The sequence below is a fragment of the Candoia aspera genome, chromosome 2 (genome assembly GCF_035149785.1).
Source record: "Candoia aspera isolate rCanAsp1 chromosome 2, rCanAsp1.hap2, whole genome shotgun sequence".
In the NCBI taxonomy this organism is placed as follows: domain Eukaryota; kingdom Metazoa; phylum Chordata; class Lepidosauria; order Squamata; family Boidae; genus Candoia; species Candoia aspera.
In genome coordinates this window covers 68,148,087-68,168,223 of record NC_086154.1, presented here as the reverse complement: position 1 = coordinate 68,168,223, position 20,137 = coordinate 68,148,087, and the positions used below count along the sequence as shown (strand labels likewise).

At 40.5% G+C, this 20,137-nt stretch overlaps 1 protein-coding gene across 1 annotated transcript in view; it reads left to right on the top strand.

Annotated features, from left to right (window-relative positions):
• CYFIP2 (cytoplasmic FMR1 interacting protein 2) overlaps nt 1-5,285 on the top strand; it is a 74,935-nt gene extending 69,650 nt beyond the window's left edge. The window contains exon 31 of the mRNA XM_063292137.1: nt 81-5,285. Within this exon, the coding sequence (XP_063148207.1) occupies nt 81-248 (168 nt within the window). The 3' untranslated portion in view covers nt 249-5,285. The remainder of the gene's footprint in view (nt 1-80) is intronic.
• Nucleotides 5,286-20,137: the final 14,852 nt, after the last annotated feature.

The following is a 20,137-nucleotide window of genomic DNA, read 5'->3' as shown; positions in this document are numbered from 1 at the left end:
GACAATAGGATTGTCATAAAAATAGTGGTGATGCTCTTCATGTTTCCTTATTTCCTGGTTTGTTTGTTTTTAATCTCCAGCCACTTAAGAAAATGGCCGACAGGATCAGGAAGTACCAAATTCTGAACAATGAGATTTTTGCCATCCTGAACAAATACATGAAATCAGTGGAAACAGACAGTTCAACAGTTGAGCATGTGCGTTGCTTCCAGCCCCCCATCCATCAGTCCTTGGCCACAACATGTTAGCTTTTCAGCTCTGGAAATACAGTGTGAAGATTTCTGTCTTTCCATTGGATATTGGTGAGAAAGAAGTGGTTGGACTCCAGCAAAGACCTGGAAGCCAAACAGCTGCAAACACAGGTCTCGCAACAAAGCAGACGTGGGTGGATCCCATACACAAAGATGCATTTCCTAGAAAACTCATTTGAATGCATGTTCTTCTATATCTTTCTGGTTGGCTTTACCTATAGTATGGAAACTATGGTGAGAAAAAGCAGAAGGTGGCTTTTCTCCTGTGGTTTCTTCTATTTTCTTGACAACCCATAATCACCTGATCAAGCACAAAAATCTGCAGCCCTTAAAACGATCATTATTTTGGAGATTTCAGTTAAAGGAGCCCACATTTCAAAATGTTGCAAGTCTTCCACTTGGTGCACAGTGAAACAATAGTTTTGCTTGATAAAACCTTTGGTTTTGTGATAGAAGTGCTTAAACATTTTGAAATAATGAGTTTCTCCCATTGCAGGTGATACAGAGCAAGCATAATCTTGTTTTAGACTCAGAATAGCATATAATTGTCCACCTAGAATCGGCAGGTTTTTGCTATTATCATCATCTTTCCTTCTAGATTTATTTAACTTTGTTAAGCCAAATTTGGAGTTAGTTTAGCAGTGGAATATTAACAAACAAATTTTCTCAGTTTGTGCATTGATTGACTTTGCTGTGGAGCAGAGAAAAACAAAGTGATGCCTTCTTTTCAATCCCTTTCTTGACCTGATTACATCTGAGCTAATATTTCTTTCTCAGTGTTAGTATTATAGACAGTTATTGTCTGTTTGGGATAAACATTGTAATGGCCTCAGCCCTCAGTGAAGTAAACAGGCCACATCTTCTTGGAAAGTGTATTGGAAATGTATTTCATGTATTGAGCTGGGCATCTTTTCTTCTTAGGAATGCTTTTAGTAGAAGAATGAGATTATTATATTTCTGTATTCCTGAAAATGGTTGATAATTAGTTCAAGATTATATATCCCAAGTTTAGCAATCAAAAGGAAACATTCTTAGGAATACATGCAACAAAATTTTTGTTCTAAGCCATAGCTTGTCTGCCTTTAATATGTATGATTCCAGTGATACATGGATTTCCAATAGTGTATTGAAAAATGGATAAGCTTGTAGAATGAAGGGGACAGGTAATCTGAGAACACGTGTGTGCTCCTCACTTCATAACAGTCCTCTGACAATCTACGCATCCAGAAGACAAGTCTAGGTAATTTGGATGAGAGGATAATGCACACAATCAGGAGAAGTAAGTCAGATACTTTCCACAAGAGATGTGTATAGGAGAAGGAACGCCTTAGAAAAACAAGATCAGGCAAGGATGGTGAAAGAGAAACAGAATTATTAAATCAGTCACGACTCTTCTATCTGATGAGAAGATCTTTGGGACTCCAAATATGACAGTAAAATAGACTCTGAGGGTAAAAGCCACCCAGTTTAGCAAGTCTAATTACCCAAGCAGAACTAGTTTAATTACCAAAGTGCAAGTGTGTATCAAGTCATAAAAGGAAAGGGAGGATCTCTTAACATCTTAAGAGAATAATTTATTTCTGAGTTCTTTTGATATACCACAAGGGACTTGATAAAACTCATCAAGCAAGTTCCCCTGTAACTGTCCAGGGCAGAAAGAGGGGTTTCAGAATTGAAGTCCTGTAATATTTCAGTTGTTCAGATTAATTTCCTGCAAAGAAAATAGAACGAGTTGCTCTATAGTTGCTTACAGTTTCAAAATTAAGGGTAAAAAATATTAAAGATTTGGTAAGTTTTCCTTGCTTTTTGAGAACTGCAAAGGGTACAGTGCATTAAAAGGTTTCCCTACGTACAGTGAATGAGAGTAGTGCAAGGCAATAGTTCTATTTATCTCATGGAGGTTTGATCAGTAGAACATCCTGGTAATTTGTTGCCAGTGCCACCTTAAGGTAATGATCTGTGAAATTCTTGGGGTGGAGGTGGGAGGGGGGTGTTCCCTGATTTTTAGCCTGTGAAAAATAAAGCCAGGCTCTTCCAGTGTCGGAGGGTTCCCAGAACATTTAACAGTTGTTCCAGCCTCTTCCAGAAGAGTTGGTTCTTGACCTTATCTTGTTCAAGACCAGTTTTGCCAAATCTGCTGCCCTCCAGAATTTTGGCCCCAGCCCTGATGAGAAGATGCCAAATTTGGGCAATCTGACTAAGATTATTTCCATTTTTTAGATCTCAGACACTTTCATCTGTGCTTTTTCTTCTTTATTTTATCATAAAACACATATTTAATTACTGTTCATCACAAATGTGCCAGGTGTTATTAGGCCAGAATCTACTAACATTTTTCTATTTGATAAAAATAGATGAAGTAGAATAGCTTAATGCTCTCTGTCTTCAATCCTGGAAGAACATTCTGTCTTAAGAAACAGCAGCGGCGTAAAATTATTAGTGCTAAGTATGTGGCCTTTCTCAAATGCCTTCTTTCCACTGAAGATTTACATCTCTTTATACAGAAATTGATGAAATAATATTTTTTCACATACCATATCTGTTTGCCATTTATTAAGTACTGAGGTAGCTATTCAAATGGTAAGATATGTCAGCTTGTTTCATGCAACAGAAAACCATGCTATCAGCGCCACTAAGCCCTCTACCCAAGAACACCAAAGCAGATATTCACACAGTTTGCTTATTTGTACTGAGATCTTCACACAGTCACCTGTACATACAGTAGGATGCTTTTCATATGAGCTCAAACCTGCCATACCAGATTCCAGGCTGAGTAGAAATCAACGTGTACAGTTGTATGTGTGAAAACGTTTTCATAACAAATAGTACATTGGATGTGCAGATGTCTGGTTTAGTGTAGTATCCCAGGTGTGATGCTGGGGCAGGGCTTATCCTCAACATTCCTGCAAGGGATTGTAGTGGTTAAATAGGGTTCTCTTGTACTGATGGAGTTATGAAAGGCTCATAGAATTAATCTGCAGACTCCTTACATAGACAGCAGAGGTGAACAAAAGAGTACAGAGGGGGGAAATGCCCTACTGCATTCAATCCTAAATTTCTGCTGGAACAGTTCAAGTGTTTTGTAATTTTTATGGAAAGCAAATACAGTACTGCCAGCATTCCTTAACAGCACTGTTTCTACCGTAGTAAGCCTTGATTTCAAACTTGAATATGTTCTTGTGGTTGATTTTGAATTCACTTAATGAAATAGACAGGTCTGCTGCTCCTCATTCTTTTCTTTTTGATTACTATTATTCTTACAACATTCATTAAATATAATAAAATAAACAGAAATACAGTTACCCATCAGAGCTTGATAGTATCACAGTTCTAAATGTTCCATTAATGTTCAAAACAAATGTCATCCCAAAGCATCTGCTGAAGGATTGATACAGCATTGTTTTCTGGAGAAGTGTCTAGAGGAGGGTAATTCTAATAAGCATTTTCAGTCATGTGAATTAGGTTTGTTGAGGTCGGCTCCCAGATTATACTTTTGTAGTACTATTACAAACTCAATCACTCCTTGAAAAAAATCAGTGCTGTTTGTGGGGAAATCCTAAATATTATCGGTATGGTTGTTCTAGTGAAAAGAAAAGCAGGATTGAGTTGAAGGTAGTCAGTCTAGTCACTGAGTGTGAGAGAACCTCAGAGTAAGTTCAAATATATTTCTCTCAGGTTTTTGTTTAAATAATGCTGTCCAAAGTTGATCCAACTGCTAGAAACTTTTTTCTCTGAGATTTTGTTCTCTGAATGACTTGCTGCATGTTTGTATTGGACTTTGTAGAATGCTGTTCTAGTTTTCCCTACTGTCAGATACATAACAGAATTTTAAAATGTAAGGTACTCATCTCAGACTATATGCTAAGATACTCCAAAGTTCATGAGAACATGATTTCTGTCTCAAAAAAAAAAAAAAAGGCAATATAAAGTTATCTGTAACTCCACAAGGCCTAATCATGAGCATTCTGCCATGTTACATTAGTCCCCATACAGACATATAGCACAATTGCTTGCCTTTGTGGCGTGTTTTGATTCATGCAGAGGAGTAGAAATCTTGGTTGTGGATAATGCTTTTTGATAATGAAGCGTGTTTTTGAAGTTCAAATGTGCACCTACTTTTTTTATACAAAGTGGTGTTTTTCACTTACCGGAAGTTGGGCTGATAATAATCTAAGTACAAAACCATATATTTATTTTCTTGTGAGAAGGAAAAGATGATTTTCAATAGGCCAACAACAGGAAGAAGGATTGAGAGGCCCTAACTACCAATTTTTCAGTTTTTTGCCACCTTCAAGGTTAATTTTTGACAAAAAAAAATGTTTTGGTGCATTAAACTATACAACCACATATAACATGTAGTTTGGTTGGTAATCATTCCTCATGGGAATTAGCAAGCTACAAAAATGCATTAGTCCTCTAAACTAAGAAAAGTAATAATATAAAAAAGTAAAGAAAAGAAAACTTACCTTCAATAAGTTTTAGTTCCCTCTGGCTCAATTAGGCTATCATTTTGCTTTTAATGATTTGAAATGAAAAACAAGTGATTTGAAATAAAATGTGCACTTCAACCCTATTCCTTTCCCCAGCAGCACTTGTCAGTTATATCAGTGCCCATAGTAATTCCCCTGCTTTTCCATATTACTCTGCTTTTCATTAGTATTTGGATATTTGAGAACATAAACACAATCTTTTTTTTAAAAAGGAAAATATAAGGAAAATCTTTGTGTAATTCTTCCGAATGTATCCTGTTTGTATGAAAAATGTCCAAGTTTTTTTGTACAATGATTCTACATTTATTTATGGTGCAGTATATTTACAGCAGTGATCAGCTATAGTGTTTGAATCATATTTGCTAAGCAGCAAAAATGGTATATATTGTTTTATATCTTTTGTTCCTTCATCATTGGTCAACAGAGGTTTTTGTTGCTGTTCCAAATGCTTCTCTAATAATAAGATACCTTGAGTGTGATGACATGATGATGACCTGTGTTGCAATTTCAAACAATGTGTACAATAAAGTTGGGATGAATCTTATTACCAAGAGGGGGAATTTGAAATAATAAATGTGTGAACACAAGGATGAGGAAATGATTGTAGCACACGAGTTTGCCTGTGATTTAGGGTACAAGATGAATCTACTTGAATTGGGGCGTTTCAGAATCACCTGATGCTACAAATAAATCAGGGTAGTCCAGCTGCTGTTTCATGTCCCAGGCAAAAGCTACCATATCTGCAACACTGTTAAATTGCCACTCATTGATCTGTGAGCTTGCAGTGTTCCAAGAAGGGGAGCACAAACAGGAGGTCTCTATTTCAACAAAAAGTGGGGTAGGGAAGGGCCATAAACACATTTTCCTAATCTTACAGGAGACGCCTCTGTGTCTCTTAAGCAACTTTAAGACTGTAAAGTTCTGACACAGTTGACTCAATAAAATTCTGACTCATGCATCCAGATGAAATGCAGATTTCAGATTTATTGATGTGTACAGATGTTAAGCAAAAAGCCACGACTAAAAAGTTCTCACACAGCTACCTGATAAAAGACACATAGGCACATCAAAACCTCCTCCACACTCCCTCCCTTTTCCCTTAACAGTCCAGCATTCCACTCCTGGCTTGCTGGTACGACCTTGGATTTCTTCTCACTCTCAACAACTCCCTCCCCCCCATCCAGAGCTTGAGATTTGTTGCTTCAATGGCAGGGAACACAATCAACAGATCTAATAACTCTTTGATTGTGGGTTCTGACATACTGCGTCTCCTGAAAAAGAAAGGTATCTAATATGATTAATACAAAGAAATTATCAAGCAAAACAAGGTTTAGACTTGCTAGGATACTTTGCATGAAACTTGTTTACACGATCTGGAGCCCTCACATGACAGCTATCCACCCACTCGTGGTCCCGAAAATGTTTCCACTGGATTAGATATTGAAGTTTGCCCCGATGTTTTCTGGAGTCTAAAATTCCTTTCACTTCGAAATGCTGTTCTCCATTGATCATGAGGGGAGCTGGTGCTGGGGTTTCAGGATGCCATTGAGGAGCTTCATGCAGATGTTTCAGAAGACTGCAATGGAAGACAGGATGGATCCTTTTCAGATTTTTTGGAGTTTTAGCCTCACAGTTACTGGGTTGATGATTTATTCAATTTCAAAGGGTCCCACAAACTTCAGGCCTAGTTTTTTAGACTGCTTCAATTATCTTAAATTTTTTGTAGACAAATATACTTTCTCTCCCACCTTAAATTTCCATTCTGGAGACCTTTTGTTGTCAGCGTATTTTCTATAACTTTCCTTGGCCTTTTCAAGGGTTGTTTGAATTATTGGCCATTGGGCACATATCTGTTTCATCCACTCACTAGCAGCATGGGATACAGATGGTTTCTGTGGTAGTTCGGGGATGGGTACAAAATCTTGGCCATATACTACTTGGAAAGAAGACAGTCCTGTACATTGGTGAATAGAATTATTGTAAGCAACCTCAGCAAAGGGCAATAAGTCCACCCAGTTATCTTGTTGGTAACTTATGTAACATCTTAAGAATTGCTCTGAAGTAGAGTTCAATTGTTCACAGGCTCCGGCCAATTCTGGATGATGCGAAGATGATAAGGCTTGGGTAGACCCCACCTCTCTTATAAATGATCTCCAAAATTGGGAGGTATACTGGGGCCCCCGATCACTCACAATCCTATTGGGTATGCCATGTAGGCGGTACACATGCTGAATAAAAAGCTTTGCTAGCTGTTTTGCAGTTGGCATACCTGCACATGGGATAAAATGTGCTTGCTTAGAGAACAGATCAGTTACTACCCAAATCACAGTTTTCTTTCTGCTTTCTGGCAACTCCCCTATAAAGTCCATTGCGATCTCTTTCCAGGGTGCAGTAGGATTAGCCACTGGCTGCAGCAACCCTTGTGGCTTTCCCCCTTTCTCTTTAGAGACTGCACAAACAAAGTTCTCACACAGTTCCCTGATAAAGGACACATAAGCACATCAAAACCTCCTCCACATTCCCCCCCTTTTCCCTTAACAGTCCAGCATTCCACTCCTGACTGGCTGGTACGACCTTGGATTTCTTCTCACTCTCAACAACTTCCCCACCAATCCAGAGCTTGAGATTTCTTGCTTCAATGGCAGAGAACACAATCAACAGATCTAACACATCTTTGATTGCGGGTTCTGACAAAGACCATGATCCAAACATTTTTCAAGGGTGATTACATGACAAAAGAGTAAAACCTGGATGATTGTTTCCCTGATCAAGGATGTTCACTGTTTAGGAAATAGCCGTTTTTATTATCAGTGTGGCAGAATAGTATTTTTTAATTGAATTTACATTTAATTAATGCCATTATTAGCATCACTTCCAATGCATGCATTAATTTTGCTTCTGTGTCGTATTAAGGCAATTTACTAACAACCATTGGAGAGGTTCTAGGATCAGCTTTGAAGGCTTTGGATGGCCTTCCCTGGCCCTCAGGCTTCAGACTGTACATCCTTGTAGTATAAGTGAAGTACAACTACTTTCTTTAATACTCATGTAATGGGCTACTGATGGTGAAGAATTCTGTGAGATATATTCTATGAGCATATGAGTGGTGGATCAGAAAACTGACAATGGCATTTATTAATTCTTTTATCTGTCTACTATTGATTGTCAACTTTTATTTGGGGAAAAAAATGCTCTGACAATAGCAAGAATACCCTGAAGGCCCAGTATGCCCTTTGGTTCAGCAAACTTAGAAAAAGAATAATTGCAGTTTATAATGAATCCTACAAAGCTGCTCTATGAAATCAAATGGTATTGCAAAAATACCACCAGAAACCATGGAAGAACAGCAAAGCAATATACTGTAGAATAGTGTTTCTTGACCTTGGCAACTTTAAGATGTGTGGACTTCAACTCCCAGAATTCCCCAGCCAGCATGCTAACTGGGAATTCTGGGAATTGAAGTCCACATATCTTAAGGTTGCCAAGATTGAAAAACACTCCTGTAGATAATAATATGCAGTTCTGTAAAAAGGTATTTGTCCTTCCCTTCATTGGATTTCCTAAATGTTTCCATAACTTTACTGCTGAACATTATCAGAGCTTTATGTTGATCCTGCTGGCAACATAATGAACAAATAATCACCAGAATGTTGTGCAGGTTTCATTTATTTCATAAAGTTATGCAATATGCAACATCTCCCAAATTTTGTTTTATTTGTTCATTCACACAGCATGCATATATTAGTATCCAGATGAGATCACATGAATTGAGAAACATACACATGCATTCAGAAAATCTATAAGGGGGCAAATACTTTTTACGAAACTGTAGTATGTTAATTTAAGAGTAGAAACCATTTGTCTTCTTACAAACTTAAAGAGTATCTCTTTCTGAGGGAAAGGCCCAAAACTGGGAGTGCACTTTATGCTTTTTTACAGACTTCTTGGCTAGATAAAATATGAGCAAGGTCAATACAATTGCTTTTCATAAAGAAAACATTCTCCCAGATAATTGCTGTGGGGAACCTTGTTCCAAGATCATTCACAATAATTAGATAAAAGCAAAAATTCCCTTAAATTGAACTTGACTCTGGCTCTGCATCCACACAGTTTTCTTTGATGTTATAGAAGTGGATTAACATTACCTTTTTCCAGGACGTTTTTTTATGTTCCAGTCTAGCCAGCAGAACTAAAATGTGTTTGGAAACCAATAGTGGCTGGATATATGTTCTATCTGAGTCATTCTAAAAACTGAGATGTTATCTTTTTGCTCCAGCACCAATCTCTAAATTGTCTTCAAGCTAAGCCACATTGCACATAATTAGTCTGTGTAATTACAAAAGTGTGTTTGATACTTGCTAGACCAGTTTCCCAAGAAGTAGTGTGGTGCAACCATCTGACAGACCTGACTTTTTAAAAAGAATAAAAGAATAAGGGCATTACTGCAAGATCTTGTCACAATGTGTTTTTTTTTAATACTGTTAATTGCCTTGTATTTTATTTCAAGCAAATGGGGGGAGGAAGGAAGGAAGACCAAGCAAGCATAATAGGAGTGTTCTAACTACCTGATGCTTTAGGAAAAATAAATGGAGCACCTTACTAGGCACATGTGAACCAACCTCCCTAATTACATAGATTCAAAAAGTGTAACAGCTCCTTATTCTGCCTTAATCTCTCAATGTGAATTTCAAAACTGTTGTGCCATCAGACCTAGTGTTTATATTACTTTATGTATATGCCTTTTACATCCTTTCAAGAAGTTGTCTTCAAAGGGAGTTTTAAAATCAGTCCATTTCAAAAGATCTTAAATGAGTCAGTCTGACTGCATCAATTTTTTCCCCCTTATCATTGTACATTGCTGAATTGAATCTACTCTCAGGTGGGCTGACTTGGACAGAGGTGCTGGATACAGAATTAAGAAAATGCTCTAATACGTAGTAAAAAGGTACAAGCTGCAGAATAAAAAAGTCAGGGAGTGGTTTTGAATGAAGGAAAAATGAAACTATGTAGTATGTCAAAAATCAGAAGGTGTCTGGTAGTGAGTCTGATGAAGTGAACTTCAGCTCATGAAAGCTCATGCCTTTTAATAAAATTAGTCAGTCAGAAAAGGTGCTACCAAACTCCTCTGGGCTACCAGAGATTAACACAGCTCTCCTCCTACAGTGCCTACGCAGTACATTCTTGTGTTTGCTTAGTCTTAGTCATTCCCTTTGTAGCCCAATTTAATCTCTTGAAATGGTTCTCCTCCCCTTTTCACACACGCAGTAAGTCATTTCCATTCTCAGGTTTTAGCACTTGAAGTGGCCATTCCTTGGAATTGATTATTCATAAATATATCTATTATTTTAGAAAGCTACGCAAATTTTTGAATTTACAGAACACTGCTTTGAGTGTCTGCCTGATAAATTACACCTATTTCTTTTACTTCGATTACATTTCAGGTTTATTTATGTATTTATTTATTAAATAATTTTATATAGCCACCCATCTACCAGAAGGACCTCTGGATGGTGAGAAGTATTGTTCTCAGCTTCCCAAAACTATAAAGCTGAAAGGACAGTCTATCCACATGCAGAAGTTCTTGTGTATAAAATTGGACTTACGTTAAAAGTAATACATATCCACTGAAAAAGACCATAAGTATGTAACTAGAATTATATGCATTAACAGTAAGTCTATTAAAATCACAGACTGGGACAGAATTATTGTGAATTATATTCTGCTCACAGGATGTTCTCACTTGAGTCATGGAAGAAATTTTCACCTATTTCTTATCCTCCCTTGAGGTTCATGTCACTAAAAACTCACCCTGATTTACTTAACAAAGAGAACATTTTCTACAGGTATGGACACAGCTGAAGCCAATCCAGTGGCTTAATTATGCCAGTCATATACTTGTGTCCTCAGCTTTGCCTTTCTATTGTTAGGTGAGATGTAACATTTCACACTATGTTGACATTTTGAGTTAAATTAAAATTCAAAGTGTTTCACTCTTTTAATAGAGTCCTATTTAATTCAAGAGATGTGGACTAATTACCCAGTAAATTTAAGTCCACCAAGGAAATACTGCAGTGAGGTGGGCATTAGAAACATGTAAATAAAGGAAAATGTGAAATCATGAGGCCTTCGGTAACACTTGGCACCTCTGTTTCAACTGTACAGGGCATTCTCACTTTGGTGAAATCTTCTGTTGGTGGCCCAGTCCAACTGATCAGGAATTTCTTCTTCTCTAAATTATCAGCCAAGCTTCTTAATCTGGCTCCTTTCATTTATCTAATGAATACGAGGACAATATTTCCTGAACTTCCAGACCAATGTCGAGAAGTATAGACTAGAAACTTCACTTTAGGTGCTGAGATTAGATTCTTTAGATCAGACAGTATCCCTGATGTTTCCTATTCAGCCAAATAACATAGTGGGAAGCACTGTGTTAACCTACACTCCAGATTCTTAGTTACCTCAGATTCACATCACCCTGCTTGCAAACCAGTATTTCAAGCATGGCTACATTGTTAAGAAAACAATGTTCTGTAGAGAAGTTTCACTGGGCCAAATTCAAAGGGGGGTTGGGTTTTTTTTTTAATGGATTCATCGGACAAAGGCTCCATTTTAATTGGGTTCAATGGCATGTAAGGTATACGGATCTACTTTCAGTTTAAGATTGCATCGCAAAGAAAGAAAGGACATTTCTTGTCATGACTTTGCTTTAATTAATTATTAATTAATTATTTTATATTTTAATGAACTGAAGCCAGAAATGTCACCCTTCACTCTTATCACCTGTTTCCAGCAACAGACAACAGGAAGCAGCATCTAACCACCCTTGGCTGATCACAAAAATGCTATGCAGGGTCAGATATGGTAATGGGATGGGAGGCTACCAGTATAAAGCCTGGGATGAAAGGCAGAGACTATCTTTACTTTTAAAATAATGTCTTTACTTTATCTTTACTAATTCTTAAGCCATAATAGTCTTTAATATCACAAGTGAGGTGGCACCAGCATATGCCAAGCAACACTTAAGAATGACCCATTCTAGTCCAGTTCAATATACCATTAGAGCAATGAAGGTTACAGCTGATAGATATTTCTGTCCTAAGCTTATTCTCCTGGATATGTTCCAATATTTCCTTGTACATCTAAAACATCACGGATTGTTACTTCCTACCATTAACTTTGGAGTTTACTTATGATTCAACTTGTGCTTTCAGATGAGGCTTTTATCATGCAATCACTCTGCCTCACTCATACAAAAATTAGGGTGAATTCAAAAGATGTTATCTTTTATTGTAACCTCCCATGTTTTTCCACTGGAGATTTATTGTGCTAGAAGCTGTTCATCTGCAAGCACCCAGTAGACTCAGTATGGGACTGTAAATCCCATGGATGTCTTCATGACAGACCAGCCTAAAGAAACATGTGTTATCTAAATTGGGCAGCATATAAGACTGTTTAATCATCTTAGATCTGGAAAAGGAAGCATGCATCGGACTTCATGTGAAATACTCTATGTTTAAAATACATTTTTGTGTGAAAATATTTATGTCTTGGGAGTATCCTAATGTAACCAAATAGTCTTCTACTATGTACTTGGCATAAGACTATTCTGGCTATGTCAGTGAAATTTAAATGTTTAAATCTGAATTGCAAAAAGGTTCGTTGGAGACAGTTGAGAGAGGATTAAAGCTCGCAAAGGGATCTCAGGGTTGAACAAACATTATTTGTTAAGTCTGCTGGGAAACAGTAATAATAACTGAGGAGAGCAAGAAGCAATAATAAAGTTCATTCCTTGACTAGTCCAGTCACCATTCTCAGACTGATAAACTATGAGGAGAAAAAATGGTTCTTGCAGAAAAGGCATCTTTTCACGATGTCTTAATTTAGTCACCTAACACAGCTGTCTTACCCTACCCAGGCCTGACAAGCAATATTAGGAAAGTTCTGCAATTTATTGGAACTCTCTGTGCTGATTTATGATGCCTGACATGCAATGAACTTTATATCTAGATTTAGAACATTGTTCTCACCAGGAACGTGTGCCTGGATTATGAAAATTATTTTGTAATCCCATATATGTAGGCACAACCTTCTCGTATCAGTGTCTTACTGGCCACAAGAACTTTTTTTCTCCGAACATTGTTTGCACTTGGGTGGAAAAGGTCATTTTTATCTTTTTCTCTATACTGAGGACCAGGTGATACCATAGTTCTCACTGTAAGTATGTGTAATGACATTTATCCAAATGCATGACTTTAGTTGAAAACAGTATTTATTCATATGTCTGTCTGTTGTTGTTATATGCCAACTTTCTTTTAAAAATGCTAAACAATGCAAGACCCACAGTTAAAAGAAACACTCATCCACATAAATAAATTGGCATCATCACAAAACGATCTAAAATGCCAGGTCTGTCTGCAATAAGACCTTGTCCATTCACAATCTAATGATGGACAAATACTTGGATCTGGCATTTATTATCAAGACCTAGCTGGATGAGAGCAGCAAAATTGCTCTTTCTGAAATCTGTTCAGCTGGATTTCAGGTCCTGTATCAGCTTTAAGTCCAGGAGCAGGGAAAGGGGCAGTGTTGATCTATTGGGAAGTCTTACCTGTGGCCAGGGTCACTGTTTGTGCAGTGGCAGAATTGTGTGCCTATGTGTTAGCATGGTCTATAAAAACCAAGCTAGTGGTCCTGTTGATGTAACAACCACCCTGCTGCCCAGCAGGATCTATCCCTGGACTTCTGACCTGTTTGCTGGACTGGTGACAGAAACCTCCCCACCTGTTGGTGTTGGAGGGCTTCAACCTGCATGTGATGATTGACAGGTCCAGTTTGAACTAAGTTGTCATGGCCTCTGTGGTAACCATGAGCTTGTCTCAGATGATCTTGGGCCTGACACAAGTGGGCAGACACACCTTAGACCTTGTCTTTGCTTTGAAGCAGTTGTTATGTGAACTGAATATGGAGGGTATCACCATCAACATTTTACCATGGTCAGATCACTTCCTGGTTTAAATGTAACTGCCATCCGTGACCTCTGTAGGGATGGACTTATTCAAATTGTCCCCCTACTCCCCAGGTTTCTCATGGATCAAGATCATTTCTGGCAGATGCTTGGGGTTTTCCTGACCATCTGGTGGATGAATCGATTGAGGTTGGTTCACTGTTGGCAACATGAGGTGACCTGAAATTCCCCCCAGGCAGCCTTTCACTGTTGGCTGATCCTTCATTTACCAAGGGTCTCTGGAAGATGAATTGGCAGAAGCAACACACAGATTACTGGTGGAGAAAAACAAGAAGTGAATGTGACCATTCAGGGATACATGCCCATGTACTACTCCATGGCAATAAGAGAGGTGAAGCATCTTCACTTCTCCCCTCTTATTGCGTTGGGGGGTTGTCACCCAGCATGTATATTTTGGACAGCCAACTTCCTGTAATGGAAGATCCGGCACCAAGATCTTCTGCCCAGCCACAGTGTTGAACTACTGTAACAATTTTGCTGGTGAAGTCACTCAGATTTGCTCAGATCTTGACTCCATGTAAGCAGGGTCCAAGGGCATCGTCTTGGGATTCCTTTTGATCTGTGACCTTCTGCAAAGTAGATAGGGTGCTCTCTAGGAAGTCCTCTGCCACTTGCATCCTGGAGCCCTGCCTCTCCTGGCTTCTTCATGCAGCTGAAGTTCCCTAAATCTGGGAGATTGTGTGAAGGAATGTAGAGTTGGCCTTGGGAATGGGAAAGGAAGGAATAAGTCATTAAATGGGGACTTTCAGAAAGAATTAAAAAGTCCTGAGAAAGAAGAAGAGTGTTCCACCATACAATAAAGAGCATTCCTGGAATTTCTGAGGTGTCTGTTTCTTGACTGGCCCAAGACAAAAGGCTGACAGATTACTAACAATCAAAGTGAAAATTTGTAGCTCAGGGTTGAACTGTGGAGTCCTTGGTGCTCTCTGAGCCTTGTTGCTTTCTTGCAGACGTTTCATTGCCAGGCTAGGCAACATCTTCAGTGCGAACAGGGAGTGGGCCTTGCTCTCTGTTTATATACTGTACAGCTTGTGTTGGTGGAGGTGTTGTTCTCCCCTTGGGAGTTCCTTGATTGGGCTGTTGTTTGCTGCTTGGTTGGTTGACTGAGTTAATAGTTCTTTGATTAGGGTATATTGTGCTGTTTGATTGTTCATCTGGTGTTAATCCAAGTGTTAATCTTTGCACATGTGGGTGTTGATTGCTGGCAAGGAGGTGTTCTGGTTTTTTGGCTTTTCTATTGTCTCTTTTGAATGGTATGTAAATGTTGTTTACCTCTATGTGTCTGTTGATGGCTGCTTGGTCTGAGTGCCAGGCTTCCAGGAATTCTCTGGCATTTTTGGATTTGGCTTGGTTTAGGATGCTCACAGTTTCCCAGTTGAAACTATGGTTGAGTCTGTCCATGTGTTGTGAGATTAAGGAGTTCTCATTGTGTCTTCTGACTGCTAGTTGGAGTTTGTGGATGCACTCTGCTAGTCTTCTGCCTGTCTGTCCTATATAGTGGCTGTTACAGTCCTTGCACTGTATGTTGTAAATAACTCTTGTTTTTTCTTCTTGGGCTACAGGGTCTTTTGGGTTACTTAAGATGCTTTGAAGCTACAGTATCCTTCTGGACCATCTGCAGGGGCTGGAGATCGGAGGCACTGTGTTACCCCAGATTTGCATTGCTACTCCAGGTAAGCCTGGTGACATGGCTGATGCTCCACTCCCGTACCTGGAGGCTATGAGGGTCTGGATGGGAGAGAACAGGCTTATACAGAATCCTAACAAGATGGGTTTGTCCATTGGGTTCTTTGTCCACTCCTGTGGTGCAATTGCCATGCCGTGCCCTAGTTTGGCATGTTTAGAAGGCTTGCCTGATAGATACCAAGATTTTGCAGATGTGTTTGGAGAAATGGAAGCAGATCAGCTACCCCCCCCCCAGCATCGGAAAACTGATTGTGCAATAGAGTTGGTTCCTAACGCTCAATTGCCCAAGCCAAAAATTTATCCAATGACTCAGAAGGACCTTGGGGCATTACGGGACTTTACCAACAAAAATCTGTCAAGGGGGTTTACTGAACCTGCAAATTCCCCAGTTGGGGCCCCTGTGCTATTCCAGGAAAAGAAAGATGGCACACTTAGACTCTGTACGGACTATCGGGGTTAAATTCCATCTCAATCTGCAACAAATACCCTCTGCCGCTCATGAAGGACATGTTAGCTCATTTGTCAAAGGGCAAGATTTTCTCCAAGCTCGATCTTCGTGAAGCCTATTTTCGCATCTGCATATGAGCTGGAGATGAGTGGAAAACCGCTTTTAATTGTCCACTGGGTTCATTTCAGTACAAAGTCCTCCCTTTTGGGTTAGCAGGGGCGCCCGGAGTCTTCATGCAATTGATTAATGAAGTATTACATGATCATTTGTTTAAAGGGGTCCTGGTTTATTTGGACAATGTGCTCATTTACACTGAATCTGAGGAGGAACACGAACACCTTCTCAAACAGGTGTTAAGTAAGCTTATAGATGCCAAGCTTTATGCCAAGCTTTCCAAATGTGAGTTTCACAAAACCCAACTTGACTATCTAGGCTATAGGGTATCTGACAAGGGCATTGAAATGGACCCTGAAAAAATTCAGGCAATTTTAAGTTGGGAACGTCCCCGCACCCGGAGGCAATTGCAAAGTTTCCTAGGGTTCAGTAATTACTATCGGCAATTTATCCAGGGGTTCGCTGAGATCACTTTGCCCCTTACTGATTTGCTCTGTACCAAGGGATTGGGGGAGACACGCAAGGTAAAAAACCCTGGGGCAGTGCTGAATTGGACGCCTGAATGCCAGGCAGCATTCAAGAAGTTAAAAACCCTCTTCACTGCTGAGCCTATTTTACAGCACCCTGATCCTGAACACCCCTTTGTGGTCCAAGTTGATGCTTCTGACTCCTCAGTTGGGGCTATATTGTTACAGAGAGATTCTGAAAATCACTTGAAACCCTGTGCTTATTTGTCCAGAAAATTTTCTGAAACTGAACGCCGGTGGCATGTTTGGGAAAAAGAGGCTTTTGCTGTAAAAGCTGCTTTGGAAGCCTGGCGTCACCTCCTAGAAGGTGCTAAATGCCCTCTCAAGGTTTGGACTGATCACAGGAATTTGGAAGCCCTCTGCACCCCCCGGCGTCTCAGTCCTAAACAAATTCGCTGGGGTCAGTTTTTCAGTCGCTTTAACTTCCAATTAAAGTTTATTCCAGGAAAGAAAAACTTTCTGGCCGATGCTTTGTCACGTTTACCTCAGGACCTTGACCACGTGGCAGATATAGTTGGAACTGTTCTCACTGAACCACAACTGGGCTTGGTTGCCGTCACTCAGAGCCAGATCCGTGCGCAGGCAACCCCGCCCCCAGCCCTGTCTGGGAAGCGGAAAGTGCAAGTTCCTTGTCAGTTACAGAATGACTTTCTCCAGGCGCTGAAATCTGACACTTGGTTGCTAGCTAATAGAGACAATGTTTCTTTTGAAAACGGTCTGGCGTGGGTGGAACACCGCCTCTATGTGCCTGAAGCTTTGAGGCTGATGTTTTGCAGCATTCCAATGATGACAAACTTGCTGGACACTTTGGTTTTGTCAAAACCTTGTATTTGGTTTGCTATCAATTTTGGTGGCCAACCTTAAGGCGTGATGTAAAAGACTATGTTGCTTCCTGTCCTGTTTGTGCCATGTCAAAGCGTAAAGGAGGTAAACCACAGGGGCTTCTACAGCCAGTGGCCAGCCCATCCCGTCCCTGGGATGAGATTTCTATGGATTTTATTGTGGACCTACCTCCCAGTCAGAAGAAAACTGTCATTTGGGTTGTAAAAGATTTTTTCTCCAAACAAGCCCATTTCATTCCATGTGCGTCCATCCCGTCGGCCCTCCAATTGGCCCGCCTATTTCTCATCCACATCTACCGTCTCCACGGTAGCCCCACCCATTTGGTCAGTGACCGCAGGACACAGTTCACTTCCCAGTTTTGGAAATCATTTTTAAAATTAATTGGCACCAAACAGGCGCTGTCCACATCGTCGCATCCTGAGACTGATGGATCTACTGAGGTGTTGAACTCCGCCCTTGAACAATTCCTTAGAGCATACATAAACTACCATCAGGACAATTGGGTGGACTTGCTGCCTTTTGCTGAAGTGGCTTACAACAATGCTGTCCATCAAAGCACCGGGCAAACCCCTTTTCGTGTGGTTTCTGGTCATGACTTTGTTCCCATCCCTGAGCTGCCACAAACCCCTCCCCAATCCTGTTCTGCCTCTGACTGGGCTGTTAAGCTGGCTGATTCCTGGCCGGTGATTCAACAGGCTTTGGCTGATGCCCAGGCTGCTTACAAGTTTCAAGCCGATAAACGTCGTTCTTTGCAACATGACTTCAAAATTGGGGATCAAGTATATCTCTCTACCAAATTCATCAAGTCCCCACAACCCTCTAAAAAACTTGCTCCCAAGTTCATTGGTCCTTTCCCTATTGTTGGTCTTATCAATCCAGTTACTGTTAAGTTGGAACTACCTCACAATTTGAAATGCTTGCACCCTGTTTTCCATTGCAGCCTGCTCAAGCCTGTCCACCACTCTTCCCGCTGGTATCCCCAACCTCCTCCTCCTGCTCCAATCATGATTGACAGCCAGCAGCACTTTGAAGTCAAGGAGATCGTTGATTCCCGCAAGCTTTGGGGCACCTCCAGTATCTGATCCACTGGAAACACTTTCCTCATCCTGAATGGGTGCCTGCTCGCCACGTTAATGCTCCTGATTTAGTTAACCGTTTCCACTTGGCTTACCCTTTGAAGCCTGCCGCTTAGTGTTTTCTTTCTTTTCTTTCTTTCGTATGTCATGTTCACTGTTTCAATGTGCACTGTACATCGTAACGTTTCACATGCCATGGCGCTGATGCGCATTTCTGTTTGGGAGGGAGCTGCTGCGAAACCTTGTGCCAAGCTCTGTATCTATGTTCATTTCAATGGAATGTGTTTGGGTTATGTGCTCTGCTCAATGACTTTTCCCGCAGACCATCAGAAGCCGTTAGGAGCACCTGGGATTGTGAGCCTGGGAAGATTCTACGGGGGGGAGGGATCTTGTTTGTACCGAGGGTTTTTAGTTTGCATTTGGCGCGCTTTTTCCATTCTCAGCTTTGTGATCCTGCATACTATTCTTTAATAAATCAGATATCTTTGTGATCCTGCTTATGAGTCTGATGGTGTTTTAGAATAGGCAATCCTTACAAGTGGTGTTTCTTGGCAAGGTGTCCTGGACTCACAGACTCATTGTCCTGAATTCATGGCTCTTGCTAGAACAACAAGTGGAGGCCACAGTCGAGAGTCTTTTCTCCAGTTTTGGCTGATGTGTCAATTGCGGTCCTACCTCAGATGGAAGGTAGCAACTCATGTCCTTATCATCAGCATTTTGGACCAGTGCATTGCACTCTACTGGGGATTGTCTTTACGTCCACTTGCTGGCTGCAGTAGGTTCAAAGTGCAGTGACTTGTGCATCAGATAGCATGTGCCAGTGGGAGCACATTATGTCAGTCCTGCTGGCACCGTCAGCCTCTTGAATTAGGCCAGGTGAAGGAACAGACCCCGCAAGGATTCCAGGAATGCTACTTTTTTTATTGTAAGGTAAAATAGAATCTTGAAAGTCCGTCCCAGTTTCTTTCCTTCCAGAGGGAGATACCATCTTGGCTGGGTTTTCAGATTAGTTGTTTACGTAACTTATTCTGTTTATGTAATTAATTAGTTGTTTACATAACATATTCTATGTTTATTTCATTGGATTGTGAATGTTATAATTGTGTATTATTTTTGTGTATTGTTTATTGTGTTTTACATTCGTGAACCACACAAAAATCCCTTGGGATTGCAACATCTATAAATCTAATTAATGTATCAATAAATCAAATCTTGCAGAAATAAAGACCAGTGCAACGTCATAAACAAAATTTAAAAAACAAAAATAGTTTAAACCAGAGTGGAAAAACTGTTGGGCTTTCCACCTTTCAGCATAGGATTAGGGACCCGTATTTAGCGCCAAGATTTCCAACCAAGATCGCGCAAGGGGCTCCGGGTTCGCTCCTCAGTCTCTTGAGCTTGGAGGTCGAGGACGACGGGTTTGTGACGGAGCGCGCGCGTGTGGAAGCCGCAGGGAAGAGGCGGAGGAAGGCGTGGCGTGGCGTGGCGTGGCGTGGCGTGGCGTATCAGGCTGGAGCAGGTGCGGTCCCACTTTCGCAGGGGGCAACTTTCAAGCTCCGCGCAGGTGAGGCGAGGCGGGGCGAGGGGAGGCCGCTCTTCCTTCCGTTGCTGACGACCGAAGAGAGCGAACAGCGAAAGAGGGAGGCGGCAACGGAGCGGAGCGGACCAGTGGGGTGC